The sequence below is a fragment of the Ictidomys tridecemlineatus genome, chromosome 1, assembly GCF_052094955.1.
Source record: "Ictidomys tridecemlineatus isolate mIctTri1 chromosome 1, mIctTri1.hap1, whole genome shotgun sequence".
Classification (NCBI taxonomy): Eukaryota; Metazoa; Chordata; class Mammalia; order Rodentia; family Sciuridae; genus Ictidomys; species Ictidomys tridecemlineatus.
The window spans coordinates 65,494,100-65,510,990 of record NC_135477.1 but is presented as its reverse complement, the minus strand read 5'-3'; the positions used below and the strand labels follow the sequence as shown (position 1 = coordinate 65,510,990).

General features: G+C 32.2%; 1 protein-coding gene across 4 annotated transcripts in view; it reads right to left on the bottom strand.

Moving 5' to 3' along the window:
• Pcdh15 (protocadherin related 15) overlaps positions 1–16,891 on the bottom strand; it is a 1,597,439-nt gene that overhangs the window by 444,462 nt on the left and 1,136,086 nt on the right. For all 4 annotated transcript variants that reach the window (XM_078041965.1, XM_078041960.1, XM_078041968.1 and 1 more), the window contains one exon: positions 5,151–5,311. In XM_078041965.1, coding sequence (XP_077898091.1) covers positions 5,151–5,311 — 161 coding nt within the window. The remainder of the gene's footprint in view (positions 1–5,150; positions 5,312–16,891) is intronic.

Here is a 16,891-nt window from a genome sequence, read left to right as displayed (position 1 = left end):
ATGTTCAAGTTTTTTTTTTTTTTTTAATTTTGCACAGAGTTTGATATAGCTATTAAAATACTATACTGGAGTCATATTTTTATTGCTATTATTTTAATTGTTGATAGTATCTTAAGTAGAATTATTTTATGCCCAGTTAGTGATTAAAAAATATTCACCATAAGAGAAAATTTGGTATTTTAAAGATTCTTATGTGATGCTCCTTTATTACAAAGACCATTCATTTCCCCAGTGTACATCATATTTTCGTTGTTTTATCATTTTTGACTATTGATTTTATAGGCTTTCTTTTTTATGTAAAATAAATTTATGTAACTTTACTGAACAGAAATAAAAATAAAGAACAAAATGCAGCCATAATGCCAAGATTTATGGACCAAACTTGAAAATTCCCAAACAGTTCATAGTCATGCAACTTCATAAAATGTTTTATAATTAAATAAAATATTTGAAGCTTGATATTTTTATGTCTTAATTTTATCCTCAGAAATTCTCATGAAAATATTTATCATTTTATTTTTTAACATTTAATGCTAAAATATTTTGGTTTATATTAAGTTTGTTTATATTTGCAGCCATAATCGTGCAAATGATAGATCATTTATGGCCTCAATGAATAAATTATCGAAAACATAATTTGGATGTCTTCCCTTGAAAATAAAGTCCCACTAAGGGTTCCTCAAAGGGAAGTTTCAATTAAGTATAGAGCTACCCTGTGACTTCCCTCCTCCTTCTTTGGCTATGATTGTATCCAGCCAATAACTATTTAGTTGGTGTTTCCTTCCCTGGCTAAAGAAAGAAAAAAAGAAAACAAATGGTCATAGTCAGTCTGTAAACTAGATATTCATAGAAGTGGAAAACTTGAGCCCTCTCAACCTATACAAAGGTAAATCAAAATGGATCAAAGACTGCAAGGCAAAACCTGATATTAAAACTACCAGAAGAAAACACTGGGGAAACATATTAAGCCATAAATGTAGGCAACACTTTTCTTTGGATAACACTCCAAAAGTAAAAGAAATAGAAACAAATTCAAACAAACGGAATTATATTAAACTAAAAGGTTTTCCTCAGCAAAGAAAACCATCAAAAGAGTGAAAAGACAGCACAATTAAAATAGACAGAGGATACAGATACTTCTAAAAGGAAAAAAATTCCAATGGCCAACAAATTTATGAAAAAGTGCTTAATTTCAATACTTGTCTGGGGATTGCAAGTCAAAACCACTATGAGCCAAGTACAGTGGCACTTGCCTGTAATCCCAGAGGTAGGGGAGTCTGAGGCAGGGGGACAGCAGTTTCAAAGCCAGCCTTAGCAACTTAGAGAAACCCTAAGCAACTGAGCAAGACCCCGTCTAAAAAGAACTGGGGATGTGTGGCTCAGTGGATAAGTGCCCTGAGGTTCAATCCCCAGTACCAAAACAAAACAAAAACAAACAAACACACAATAAGGTATCACTTAACCTAGTTGCACTGGCTTTTATCAAAAAGCCAAAAAGAAACAAATGCATGCAAGAATGAGAAGAGAAAATTCTCCTCATTCTTGTTACAACACCTAAGAAGAAGAACATATGTTTCTCAAAAAACTAAAAATAGATCTATCATATGATCCAACTATACCATTTTTAGGGATCTATCCAAAGAGAAATATTCCAGTATAATGAAGAAAAATACATAATCGATGTTTGTTATTACAATAGCTGGAGTCAAAATATGCTCATCAACAGATGAATGGTAGGGAGAACATGGCATATATACCAATGGAATATTATTCAGCCATACAAAAACATGTTATCCCACCATATGTAGCAAAATGAATGGAAATGTGGAACATTATGGTAAGTCAGACAAAGACAAATACCACGATTTCCTCAAATGAGGGTGTTTAAATAAAAGTCAATGAGAATGTAGAATAGTGATTATGAGAGGCTGGGAAATAAGGAGAATAGAGGGCTTTCTGGGAAGTTGGATACCAGGTATCCGTGTGCAATTAAAGAGAAGTAATAAGTTCTGCAGAAGGTGAGATGGCTATGTTTTACAATACCCTTCTATGTATTTTATGAAAAACTAAAAGAGAGAAGCTCCAAAGTCTCCCACTGAAGCAATGATAAGAAGATGGAAAAATTAATTAGGGTTAGTTATCTTGATTTGATCATTACACACTGCATACATGTATGAAAATGTCACACTGTACCCCATATTTGTACAAAGTAACAATCTAAAAACAAAAAGTTAGTGATCTGGGGTACAGTGATCATCAAAAAGAGTTAAAGTCAAATCCAAAACAAGGAAATGACAGAGAAAATAATAAGTTAAAAAATTATAAGTGTAATCTAGTCACAGGAAGAAGAATAGAGGATACACACAAAACAGTGATTCTACTTTTTGCCGTCTAAGATGGAGTAATTTTCTTCTGTCCCTGGTAAACTTCAATCCTCCTGAAAACACATTGACTTTCTTTCTATTGTGTTGATATTTTAATATTCTCAGCCTATAAAACTTGAGTTCATCTTAAGGTATTTTATGCTTTCCTTATAAGCTAAAAATCTTTGATTAAAATAATATTTTTTCAAAAGAATCACTGTATGTCAAGGACTCAGTGGAACATTTTACACTAAACAATTTCTGGAACAATTTTCAAAATCAAAAATGTTAAAAGAATTTCTAATTTGGTGATAATAATATGGAGCCTAGGCTGTTGTTCATAGGGTTAAACACTGATTTTTGGTTCTGTTTGGCTATTCAGAGCATTCATATTTTTATTATGATTCATTACAGTCCTTAAAATGAACAGTCCAAAGAATATGGGCCACAATCCAAAGGATTATATTTCAGGTAAATGCCCTATATTTTAAAAGAAACTATAATAGTTTGGTATTAATTCATAATAATATAATTTATAACGTGTTAATATTTAGCCTTTGAATTAAATGAATTAATGATTTATATTTTAAATTAAATAAAATTTAACACATGTAAATATATGTATGTAAATATTACATTATTGATATATTATGCTCATACTGGAGAGCACTATTTATAAATGAAGTCTATATAAGAGAAAAAGGCACTCATACTTTTCTCAAATGAATTACATGCTAGTTGTTTTTTGTTTTTGTTTTCTTAGAAAGCATTGTGACCTAGGATCATTGAGGTAAATAATCAAGAAAGAAACACCTTATTTCAACTCAATACAATAAAGTAAAAACAACAGCTCTTCAAGAAGAGCGAATTTTCACATGCTTAAACAATATTATTATTTCATTTCATATATTGTAGTAAGTTAGCAGTGTTGATGTGTAAGTGTGTAGATATAATTAGTTAGCAGTTAGTCAACTGCATGTAAGTAACTATACCAGTAATTTAATGAAGGTAAGTGAGCTATCTTCATTTTTTTTTAAGTGAAAAAGTATACAAAGATGCTTCTACAAAAATTCTCATTGTGGCATTTTTGTAATCACAAAAACTGCAAACAAACTTGATGTTAAAATAAAAGATTGGTTTAAGAAATATAGCCAGGTGGTAGATCTGGCTTCCTGGTACAGCATATTTCTATCACATGAAAGGTACTTGGTTTAATCTCTAGCACGCGCATGCACGCACCCACACATACACACACGCACACACACATACACACACACACACACACACACACACACACACACACTATACCTAATTTTTCTCTCCACAAAAACTATCTAGCTATTAAAATGTTGATGGAAATATACATTCATTCACATGGAAGTATGTGTATCATGAGTTACATGAAAATCAGGCTGAAAGCGTATGATCCAATTATAATTAGTTAGTATTAAATATATGTGCATGTATGCTTAAAATAACATGTGGTAGGATAAATACTAAATGTTATTGTCCCTAGTTGGCAAAAAAAAAAAAAATCACACATAAGCTTTTTATTTTCTCGTATGTTTTCCATATGCTTATATTATTTTAAAATTGTATAAAATAAAAATTTCCAGTTGCAATTAGATTTGCAATAAAAGCACTAATTTACCTCACTAACTGTCTAGCAGCAGTGGTCTAAATTTGAACCAAATTTTCAGGAAATACATGTGCATTGGGTTAAGGATTTTCTGAATAAAAGGTCTTGCACTTTGATGATTGATGTGCTGACAGCACTGTGGCTACAGAATCAAAATTCACAAAAATTCAGAGTAGTAAAGAACATATTAATCCACATTAAAATAAGGGGTAAATTGACGTTTATTAAAGAGTCCACATTTTAGACATGAAGATTAAGGAATCATCTTCTTCAAACCTTCTGTAAAGTGGATTGTAAATCTTGACCAATGCTGTGAGGTAATTCAGGCTCATTAAACTGAAAACCTGATGTTTAGGTTCCATAAACTGGGAATTTGGGGATAGGCATGTTTAGAAATACTCTTGAAATGTCTAGATCCCTATCCATTAATTACTGGTCATGATCCACTCACCCTCACTTCCCTTCTCTGCCCACAAGAAATCTGGGCATGCATATGAAAACAGAGTAACATATAGGAGCTACTTAAATCTACTCAAGTTTTTTCCATCTTCTTCAAAAGCGAATCATTGAGCAACTTTGATAATTTAGCTGTTCTTAAGAACAAAATACTTAAGTCATGCTGCTAGAGACCTACTTGACTAGGACAGCACAGGAAATTTGTTCACTTTCTTTTGCTCTTCTGACAGCCACGTAAGCACATTGTCAAATCCTTTTACCAAGGCTTAGAACTTGCAAGACAAGTAACTATGAGGGCACCCTCCAAACTTCTGTCCTCAGTGCCACAGCTGTGTGGCATTCTTATATTTTGCCATTGTTAGAGAGATGGATTATAGCCATGCCTGTCCTAGTCTGCCATTACCACCTCCATATGACATGCACTCTATTCTCTTCTTGTTCAGAAATCTGACAAGCTTCCAGGATATTAAAAGGGAAATTTAATGGTTCTCTCAGACACAGATGCTCCTTTCCTTTCTCATGGTTCTTTCAAGTAGTTAATTTTTTTTGTTCAAATATGCAGGAAATAAATTTAATTTATATAAAGAAAATCAAAATTGTATTAACAAACATATGTAGACAGTTAAATGATAATAAAGTTATAACACAGGGGCAAAATTTTAAAAAAAACAAATAAACAAACAGACACTAACATCTCTGTCCAGAACTCTGCCTGTGCTGTTCAGGAAAAGCATTTGTTTAACAGGATCCAATAACACCCAGTAATCCACGTTGTCCTTTAAAGAGAGTTCTATGGTGGGGTCTGGTCCTCCAGCAGTCCCTTTTATCAGCATGTTGTCCACCAGAATCGTACCTGCAAACCAAAGAAAGTTATTTGAAACTACATTCTATGCATATGCATTCTTTAGCAAAGATTATGTTCTTAAACCACAGCTGACTTTTTAAAGCATAAAATATTCAACTGTACATCTAACATAGAAAACTTTCTACTGTCAAAAAGGCAAAAAATACCTTCATTATACTATTTATAAATGATTTTGTGGGGAGATGAAGATGGGAGGAAGAGATTCAAACACTTGGTGAGTCTCATCATCTACTTCTTGTTTCCTTTTAACAGGAATCTCATCTCTTCTCTGTCCATCACTTCTCACGGGAGTTATCATTAAATTTTATCCTGAACAAAAGGAAATGCCTGTAATACCAGTCTGATACTTCAATTCACTCAGTAAGACTTCTGATATGAAAAGAGATATCGTGAAAATAAGATAGAGGAAGAGAACGGAAGAGATAAAGCAGCAGCAGTGTCTCCCAGGGTGAGAATGGCATCTTTTTCTTTTATCTTAAAGCAAATCCATAAAACATAAATCTTAATGTGAAAGACAAAACTAGTGTTCAGACACACAATAGAAGCCATTCTTCTTGAAGAGATGTCTGGGTTACTCGACTAGAACAACAGGCTATTCCAATGTAACATTTTGATACTTGCTTCCTTATTATATTTTCAGCAGGCTGAATTGTAGACACTTCTTGAATAAGAGTTGAAAAGAGAGTAAGTCTCTGATCTTTCCTACTTGTTAAAGATTCCAAGCATTTTACAAGTTGAATGTAAATGGCATTGATGTAACTAAAATCTCATCCCCCTCACCCACAACCCCACCCCCAGCAATGATCTCTTTCCCAAACAATAATGTACTATGGCTTATGGCAATCATTTTCAACTGATCCATTTTATTAAACTTATGGCTATAGAAAGGATGTGGCTATGCAAATAAAAATGTACTCTCCTAAAGACAGTAGGATAAATCGCAAATATCTATAAAATTCCTTGCCTTAGAATAGCAAACAAGGATATATAGATAATCCATAAATATGAATCTGGCTTAAAGAATATGATAGAAAATCTAAGAGCCTTGTTTTCTTTAGGCAAAAATGTGTTCAAATGTTATTTGGTTACATAGCTACCAAAAAGAAAGGGAATTTCTTTGTAAGATATTCCAAGTAATTAAATAAAAATAACTGTCTATTATACTTCCAGGAAATTTTCTAAGAAAGTTGATAAGAAGACATTCTTTTTTTTTTAATGGATCAACCAACATCAATAATATTTAAACTCTAACTCTCTCTCACACACACACATATACACATATACCTTTCTAAATAACAGAAATTTTCCTTTTAGTTTTTATTTGCTGGCATGGAAAAATATAAATATTGAGTGAAACCTGTCTTACTAGCTTATGACTTACCTTGTAAATGAATAACCTTCACACAATACACCCCAAAGTACAAGTCAGATGTTGATGTCATTTTCTGACCTACTGTAAGTCTGTCCAAATATATGCTCAGGGCCCCAGTACACACATATTTGCAAATATTTTATACAACTCATCTTTCAAAAATTATTCAGTCAACTTCCAGATGTAATTAAGAAAAGGAACTCTATTTTCTGATTTTAAAAAAAGAAACACATAGTAGGCAAAACAACTAATGTTAATTTTTATGCCTTGACTCAGTGAGTAAGAATAGCAACAGCAAGCTTCTCTGTAATGTACACTTATACCAAATGGGAACGCCAAGGCAGAGGCATTGAGCTCTCCTTTGTAAACAAAGATAGAAAAGATTGTAATACCAATCTTCACTTCTACTAAAGCAACGAAACAAAAACATTCTATCTGGACTTACAATTTATTTAATTATGTTTGAAAATTTCAGGGAGATTTAAATATTTATCTTGCTCTCCAAACTCCACTATGTCCTTCAATGATTGAAACTCAGCAGTGTTTCTGCTGCTACTAAGCTGAAAAGAAAAGCATTATTCGATTTTTGTTTTTATTCTCACCATTCATACTGACAAAAATCTCTCGAGACTTTCATATGCCATACTGCCCTAGATCAATAGTCGAAGAAAAGAAGAAACACAAGGATCATTCACGCTTAATGCAAGGATCAATGTTTCTTTTTTAAGATTAACCTAGGTGTCCACCCTCTGGCCTAGACAACACTGTTCTTCTGCCTATTTACCCCTGTGATTAGAAAAACAGGTAGCATCCAAGCTGAACTTAATCTTAAACCAGAAATTTGTCACCCTTTTCCACCCTAGGATGGGGAATGTTTCTTCCCAGAGGTTTCTAAATGTCTAGATTTGGGCAGCTCATGTTATAACCCAGTGCAGGTGAGTAGCTGACCAGCAGTATAACTTAGGCATATTGGGACAATATGCCAATATGCCTAAGTTATACTTTAATTCCTCTCTTGCTTGCAAGCTTCCCTCTATACAAAACCTCTTTTTTATTCCCTCACATGTGATATTTAAATTACATTCCCAGCCTTAACTTCAATCTAAATATGAAGACAGATAGGATACACAGTGCAACACAAATAAGACAGCTGAGTGTTTCTAATATTATAGGGATAAAATGGCATATTCTGTGACCATAAGGCAATCCACTGAAACGAGAGTTGAAATGAGGAAAAACAGGACTCGGACAATAATTAATTTGATAGTGTAGGACTTCTGTAATAAAAAAAAAATTCTTGGAGAACTGGAATAAAGAGAAAAGCTTCAATTAGTACATAGAAGGAAATACTGGACTTGAACCAGAACAGCCACAGATGCTCCTTCAGGTGTCATTCATTTGCCCAGAATCTCCCAAATAGGCTTTCCACACTCAGTAAAGGGACAATTTGTCAAATAGTAACAGCTATGTAATGGCTAGGCCTTGTGGCCTGCCTTCCACATAGAAAGGGGATTAAAATAAATCTAATGGGATCCTCTTCCTTTCTCCTCAGTTATATCTATATAACTTGCAAACAGATTAACTCTGAATTCATCTAACCTTCTTATTACCTTAGTATTAACTTCCTTATCACCCAATTATTTAATTTTTTCTTTCATTTGATAAATACATTCTCAGAAATAGATAAATAAATAAATAATAGAAGCAATTAGTGCTGACCTTGAAGAAACCTGCCTTGAAGAATAGGTGATACCAAAGACTGGACTTTCTTTACGTGGAGATTTTCTTTCATCATAACAGAAGTGTTGGTTATTAGGACAAAGAAATTGAATTAACTTATATTTATATCACATGAGTTAAGACAGATGACTCTAGAATTGATATGCTTAGAATCCATCCTTGCTGTTCACTTCCAGCTATGTGAAAAAGGATAGATTATCCACAATTCTCTCGTTATATGAAATCAGTACCATAACTGAAAAGGTATCCCTACTATAATAGCATATATACATTCCTGGGAAGGACCTGTATTCTTATATCTAGAATAGTAACAAAAACTAAAATAATCATAATTGCAATAAAAATGTTATCACTGTTATATGTTTTAGTGGTATTTTAGGCATGTATCACAGTTATTGAAATGTGTGTTTCTATTTCAAATAACGGAGAATAACTTGCTATTAATTAGATATGTTTAATCCGATTTAAACTTTATAGAATACATACATGTACTAAACATTACATGGTAATGCAATTACCACTAACATGTATATTTTTATATTTTTATGAGTCATTTAAAAGTTAATTTAAATTTAAAAAATAAAAAGAAAAAGAAAAAAATGAAAACTTCATATGTCATTAATCTTTATTAGTCTGTTATTTTATTTAGGACAAATAAAGCTGCAGCTCAGTGATCTGTACTCCAGACTCTCTAGAGAGTTTAACCTATCATCAATGATACTTGTTCATGTAGCCATTCAGGAAGACTTTACTTTCACTAAACAAAGGTGCACCAATAGATTTTCACATTTTTCCCTTTAAGATCTTCTCACATAGAAAAATTTTTCTTTTTAATTAGGAAAAAACAGCTTTTCCAGATTGTGTCAAAACATAAATTTAATGGAAAATAGGTTAAGAATCAATACAGCTTCCTCATAATTCCAACTTCCTTTTCCTACTTACCAATTATATATAAGGTAATTTGTATCAAAAAAGAATTGGTGAGATTTTGCTGAATACTAAAAGTGATAACTCATACAAAGTGCTGATTGTAGTCTCTGATACAGAAAAGAACTTTAAAAATGTGAGTAATGGTTATTGTTGTTGATGTCATAACTCCCTTTGGGAAACAAAAAATATCAAAAGCTAAAGCAAAATAAGTCACAGAAGTCTTTACACACCAAATCTACTGTTCCTGTCACAAAGCTATGGTTAACATGTTTGGTCACCACTTAGGTGTGGCAAACAGGAAAAATTTATATGGACTTAAAATATTTGAATCCAAAATAATTATTATTGGAAGTTAGGAGGGAGGGAAGGATTACTCCCTTTAGATATACTTGTAAAGAGAACCCTCTGTCAAGGTCTTCCTGCATTATACGCCCATGGCCATGCAGTTCATCCAGGATTGCAGATACCAGAGAGTGACTTCATTCTTTCAATTCCAATCTCAGGCAACTTTGAATTTTTTCATCAAATCTCAAACTAGATTTAAGTTTTAGCTAGAAAGGATCATAGTCAACAACTACACATTGATACTAGAAGATAACTTTATACTGAATACTTTTTACTCATCCCAGGAGTATTTGATTCTGTTAGGATACATGTATGTGTGTATGTATATTTGCCATACACAAGTACACACATATATACACACATAACACACAATATACATATGATGTATATTATAAAACAAAATATATGTGTGTGTGGTATAAATGATAATTTCATACTCAGTATTTTCCTGCAGAAATTATTTGCTTCTTTAAATAACAGGCACTTTAATCTCTAAAAATATTGTGAAAGTGGCTTTGGGGAGGAAGGTCCATTGCCTTTCTAATTAACCTAATTCAATGAAGCTGAAATAGTCTGTTCTATGGAGAGAGCAAGTAATTGACTGATTGGATTCATTCCAAATTCTTAATTTTTTTCTCTGCCTAGAGCCCACTAGTTGATCCTCTAAACAATTAATTATTCAAAAGTGTATAGCCAATATGGATTCCGTTAATTGTCAACTGTTTCTCCATTTATAGCCACATGGAAGAAGGTAACTTACATTACATAACAAAAAGCATCTACTGCTTTTTCTTACTCCCTGCCAACAAAAAGTTTCCAAAAGTACTTATTTGATCAAAACAAAAGAAAATTTTAAAAAGTGAAAATGTAGGTAATATGCAGTTTTTCAGTGAGATTAATCTGAGAAGAACATTATGTAGTTGGTATTGACTGATATTTAGATTCAAAGGTCATCAGGCTTAAACAAGAATATTCTCATGCTTAGATCCTTGTTTCTATTGAAACTTCTCAGGATCATTCTGGAATTGTGTAGTGTGGTTATGCACATGCACTTATTATAAATAGATTTCTTAGAAAACTTTTGTCAGGGGATTTATCATGCCTCTTTCATGGAGGAAATAAATACACATTTTGGTTGGATTATAATTTGAATGCTAGAAATATACTAATAACATGTAATTCTTGCTAAAGGTGAAAAATTATAAATCATCAAGTCAATAGCTTAAATGAAAGTTTACAAATATTTTTAAAAAATTATAAATCATCAAGTCAATAGCTTAAATGAAAGTTCACAAATATGCTGCTTTGCAAAATTATGGTTTTCCTTAAAATTAAAATTAAAATGAGAAGCTTTGTTAATGTGAACTTCACTCATATTTCTTAGGTGAAATATTCTTTTTAAAAATTTATTTATTTATTTATTTATTTATTTATTTTTATGGGCTGGGGGTGAAACCCAGAGCCTCATACATGCTACATAATGAGTCCTCTATCACATGCCCCTAACCCACTCAACAATATTTTTAGATTTATTTTTTCGTAATGATAAAATTGATCATATATATATAAAGCATTTCATAAATTTCCAAGTATAAAGCTTCAGAAATAGAGGATTTTCTTCTACCTTTGTTTTTTTATTTTTTCCTTTAGGAACTGATATAAATACCTTGATGTTTAGTCAGTTCCTAATATCTATTTCATACTGTGAATTAAGCAAAATGTGTACACTATGCATATTGGTAAAGAGGTTATATTTCTTTGCTTATATGTAATGTATCCAATGAAAACTAAATCAAAAGCATAGAGTTAGGAGGATAGAATTAGAATCTCTGTACAACATTATTGTGTGTGTTTGTGTATGTGTATGTGTGTGTGTGTGTGTGTGTGTGTGTGTGAGAGAGAGAGAGAGAGAGAGAGAGAGAGAGAGAGAGAAAGAAAGAGAGAAATATAAAACTAATCCTTCACTTCTTTCCATCCCTAAAGTTAAAATGACCTGACCAAGATTTTCTAGTTAGTAAAAGAAGATACATAAATAAAATTGTGTTCTACTTTCTTCACTATTTAGATCTTCTTTCTTCACATCTTGCTATTTCATTGGAAAGGTGCAAACATATTCTTAAAAACAAAAACCTTATTAGTTATGCATTTCTTTGGAAACTTATACAAAAATCCTGTAGATACGCAAATTGACTGTTTAGAATACTATCCCATATAATTTTTCTGAACAAAAGTCAAATGGATTCACATGGAAATGATTCTAAAGTAAAATATGGGAGAATAATACAATGTAATTACAAGTGACCTAACCCTAGAACTAATATCCCCATAAAATAAATAAATAGAGATATAGATAAAGATATAACCTCTGACATTATAGTTTCCCACTCATAAAAGAGGATAGTGAGTACTAAAGACAGACATGCTACATAATAAGTCCTCTATAATAATGGAGATCATCTTAGGGAGATGATCATCTCTTAGAAAATCATCAATTAAAAATGTGAATACACTGAGCTGATGTCTCATGGAAAAACCACACTACCTTCTTCCACTGTGCAGAGAAAAGAATGCTAAACACAGAACCTGGGTCATGAGTTTAAAAAACTCAAAAAGTGTTTATGGTGAACAACCTCTTAAGATATACATATGATGCCCAACTCCTGGCTTTATGCCATGTGTGATTTTCTTCCCTTGACAATGATAGAACTTATGGCTTTCTTTTCTCAAAAGCATATGGCACAGATGATGGGAAGTCTGTGTTTCTTTTTAAGTGATTACATAGTTACATTACATGAGATGCTCTTAGCTCTGTTGTTGAGTCTGTCTCTCTGTCTCTGTCTGTCTGTCTGTCTCTCTTCCTTGATGACTTTGACAAAGCAATCAATGAAATTGGGAGGCACATATGTCAAGGAACTGTGAGCTGCCTTCAGGGGTTCAGGATAACTAATCTTCAACGCATAGACAACAAAACATCAAAGTCTTTGGTCTTATAACCATAAGGAACAGATCTATTCCTACAACCTAAATGACTTAAAACTGGATATTTAGTCATGTTTCACATTAGGCTACAACCCTGTCAACACCTAATAATCTTGTGAGGCTCAGCCAAAGACCAGGAGATTTTTACCTGAACTCTTGACCAGAAGAAACTATGAGATAATAAATGTATGTTGACTGAAGGCACTAAGTTTTCATAATATTGCTATGTAGCAGTAGAGAATTAGTACAGGCTTTAAAGTCAAAGATCTATGTTCAAAATCTTGGCGCCACAACATAATCTTGGGCAAGTTTCCCAAATTCTTATAGCCAGCAATGTGGGCTATTATGAGGAATAAATAATGTATGTTAAGTAGAGTCACATAGTTACTCAATGAATAATACTTTCCATCCTACTGCCACTGGTCATTTATATAGATTAACGCATATATAGGAATTATTAATTATGTTTCATTAAATTATAAACATCATACACAGTATTTTATATGTAATATGACTTTCTTTACAACTAAAAATAAATTAAAAACATAAATAAAATCTGACAAAAATATGACTGTGCACCTGAAAAACACTAAACAGAAAGGGACAACTGGTTATTCTTAGCTATCACTGAAAATTTGCCATGAAGCAAAAGCCCATTTTTTTCCAGACAAAGCAAAAGTGAACAGCCTAATATCAAAGATAGTCATATTATAGAGGTCTAAATTCTTATTAGTATTTGCTTACTGTATCAGCTGGACCAACCAATAGTGTTAGACAATTAAGTGAACAACAACATATCCAATTCATAGACACATGAAAATGACAAACGTTCATGTCCTCAGAGGATCACAAGATTTTATTATTTTCATACCATCAAATTGATGCAGAGGAAAAATTTTAAAATGACCTCACCATTTTTTTTCTACTTGATGGCTATAGAAAGGTGGTTTAAGAAGGATTCTGACCCTCAATTCTCCTCCATCATTGGAAATAGGTCAGTTATGTAACAAAACAAAACAAATGAACAAACAAAAAACAAATCTCAGGATGAAATAAAAGAAAACATTGTTGAAGGAACTATTTTAAGATGTGTATATGATATTGATTGATTCCAAAATATGGAAGTCAAAAACCCTACTGGATGAAGAGGCTCAACCTCTTAATCTTTGTCTCCATTAGAATTAATTAGAAACTTCAAATGCTGGCTACTTTAGTTCTGGAATCAATAAACTAAAATCTCTAGCAAGATCCCAACTTTTTTTCACTGAAAATCTGTTCACTGAAAAACTTCACTTGTAAGTGTGAATTCACATTCTTTAGTGAAAAATCACCTGAAGGAAGTTGTTGTTGTTGTTGTTAGAAATGTGATTTAAAATATGAGATTTGATTTAACTTCTAGACAGTATTTCATTTGGGCATGGTAATGGCTAGCCTATATTCCCAGCTTTTTGGGAACTTGTAGGAGGATCATAAATTTGAAGCCAACCTGGGCAACACAGTGAGACACTTGTCTCAAACTAAAAAGGACTGGGTAGCTCAGAGGTAGAACACATGCCTATTATGATACCTAGAATGCACAAAGCCCTAGGTTTAATCCCTAATATTGAAATAATGAAAAAAAAAAGTAAACTGACAAACAACAGACTATTTCAAAGTTTAAAAAATTTAATTTAGCAAGTTGATAAATGTGATTGATTAAATTGAAAGTGGTAGTCAAATATTACAAACTTTGGATCAGAGCTAAGCCAAAATAAATTTCTTTTCCATATAACTTTAACCAAAAAAAAAAAAAAGGATAGTGAAATAAGTCTGTTAAGTATGTTAGTTTACCTTTTCAGAATTTTGAAGAGTTTGTAATTTAAACTGTTTACAGGAGTCTAATTATTAAAAATTGTACATAGAGTAAACAGAGTAAAAGAATTAAATTTGTTTAATTTATGAGTTAATAGAACATTAATCACAGAACAAATATAAGTGTTTTTTCTTATTTTAAAATTTTTTATTTGTTTTAATTAGCTAGACATGACAATAGAATGCATTTATGCACATTGATATACATAGATGGGATATAATTTCTCATTTTTCTGAGTATACATGTTGCAGGGTCATATTGGTCATGCAGTCTCATATATACATACAGTAATAATGTCTGTTTCATTCTACTGTCTTTCCTATTCCCACATCCCATCTCCTCCCCTCCCATCACTTCCCACTTCCTAATCTATGGTAGTTCTATTCATCCCTATTACACCCCCTTGCCTGCTGCTTTATTGTGAATTAACATCTGAATATTAGAGAAAACATTTGGCCTTTGATTTTGTGGGATTGGCTTATTTCGCTTAGCATGATATTCTTAAACTCCAACCAATTATGGAAAATGCCATAATTTCATTTTTCTTTAAAGCTGAGTAGTATTCCACTGAGTATATACACCACATTTTCTTTATCCATTCATCTATAGAGGAATATCTAGGTTGGTTCCATAGTCTAACTATTGTGAATTGAGCTGCTATAAACATTGTTGTATAGTACGCTGATTTTAAGTTCTTTGCGGTATAAACCAAGAAGTGGGATAGCTGGTGTGGGTCAAATGGTGGTTCGATTCCCAATTTTCTGAGGAATCTACATACCACTTTCTGTACTGGTTGCACCAACTTGCAGTCCCACCAGCAATGTATGAATGTATCTTTTTCACCACATCCTCACCACATTTATTGTTGCCTGAATTCGAACAAGATGATTGCCATTCTGACAGGAGTGAGATGAAATTTTAGAGTAGTTTTGATTTGCTTTTCTCTAATTGCTAGAGATGTTGAACTGCTTTTCATATATTTGTGGATCAATTGCATTTCTTCTTCTGTGAAGTGTCTGTTCAGTTCTTTAGCCCATTTATTGATTGGGTCATTTTCTTTTTTGGTGTTAAGTTTTTTGAGTTCTTTACATATCCTAGAGATTAGTGCTTTATCAGAAGTGCATGTGGTAAAGATTTTCTCCTAATCTGTAGGCTATCACCTCACTTTATTGATTCCTTTGCTCAGAAAAAGCTTTTTAATTTGAATTAATCCCATTTATTAATTCTTGATTTTACTTCTTGAGCTTTAGGGGTCTTAAGGACCTTTTCTTTATTTTTCAAATTTCCTACATTTTCAACAAGAATGACAAGATTTATAACTTGAACTTCCTGTCAATCATAATTTTGATTTTAATTGTATTAAATATTTTTAATATTATTTAAAATACAAAGAACATTGCAAGCACAGACATCCACATGTTAAGAAAATAAATAAAAGCACCTCACTTTACTTTAGGATCACTAAAGAATGAAATCAGAGAAGGAATGTAAAAATGAAAGCAGTTGAAGAGACATTTGAATCCTGTGTTATTTCAGTCCTAGTCACAATAACAAAGAAACAGAAACAAACTTAGTTCTCATCATATGATGAATGGTTCAGGAAGAGATGTTATTTATTCACCAGGGGATACTACTCAGCCATAAAAACCGAATAGAGTTCTGTCACTTGCAACAACATGCATGAAACTAGAGACTACTATGTTAAGAGAATAAGCCAGGTGCAGAATGGCGAGTATCTATGATCTCATTCATATGTGAAATCTAAAGGAGTTGATCTTATAGAAATTGAGAGCAGAATGGAAGTAACCAGAGGCTGGGGAGAGGTGTGAAGGTGTGGAGATAGATAGAAAGATGGGAAAAAGCTGATCAATGAGTACTAATTTATGGTTAGAGAGAAGCAAGAATTTTTTGGTGTGCTATTTCACAGTAGAGTAACTAGAGATACCTAAAAATAATATACTATATATTTTAAAAAGTTAGAAGGATTAAAAAGACAGGAGAAAGAAAAAAAAAAGACTACAAAATATTTGATTAAATGACTGATTTGAAACTTTATATTCTAAAAACCTCTCTTGTGACTTAGTCTTTATCTTGTTGGTTGACATTATAAAACATAAAAGTGTATTTTTAACCTGTTTAATTCTACCAAAGTTAGATTGTTAAGTAGTGAAACTGACAATTCAGCTTTTGTATTCTGAAATTTTAAAAAAGTTATATAAATATTTTGTTTTCTGAAATCATTTTCTGATGATTAACAAGCAAATCCAAATCTGGAATTAAAAATGGTGGTTCCTATAAAGTAACTATAAGCAACTTTTACATGTCATGTCAGAGCTTTTTGTTGGTGATG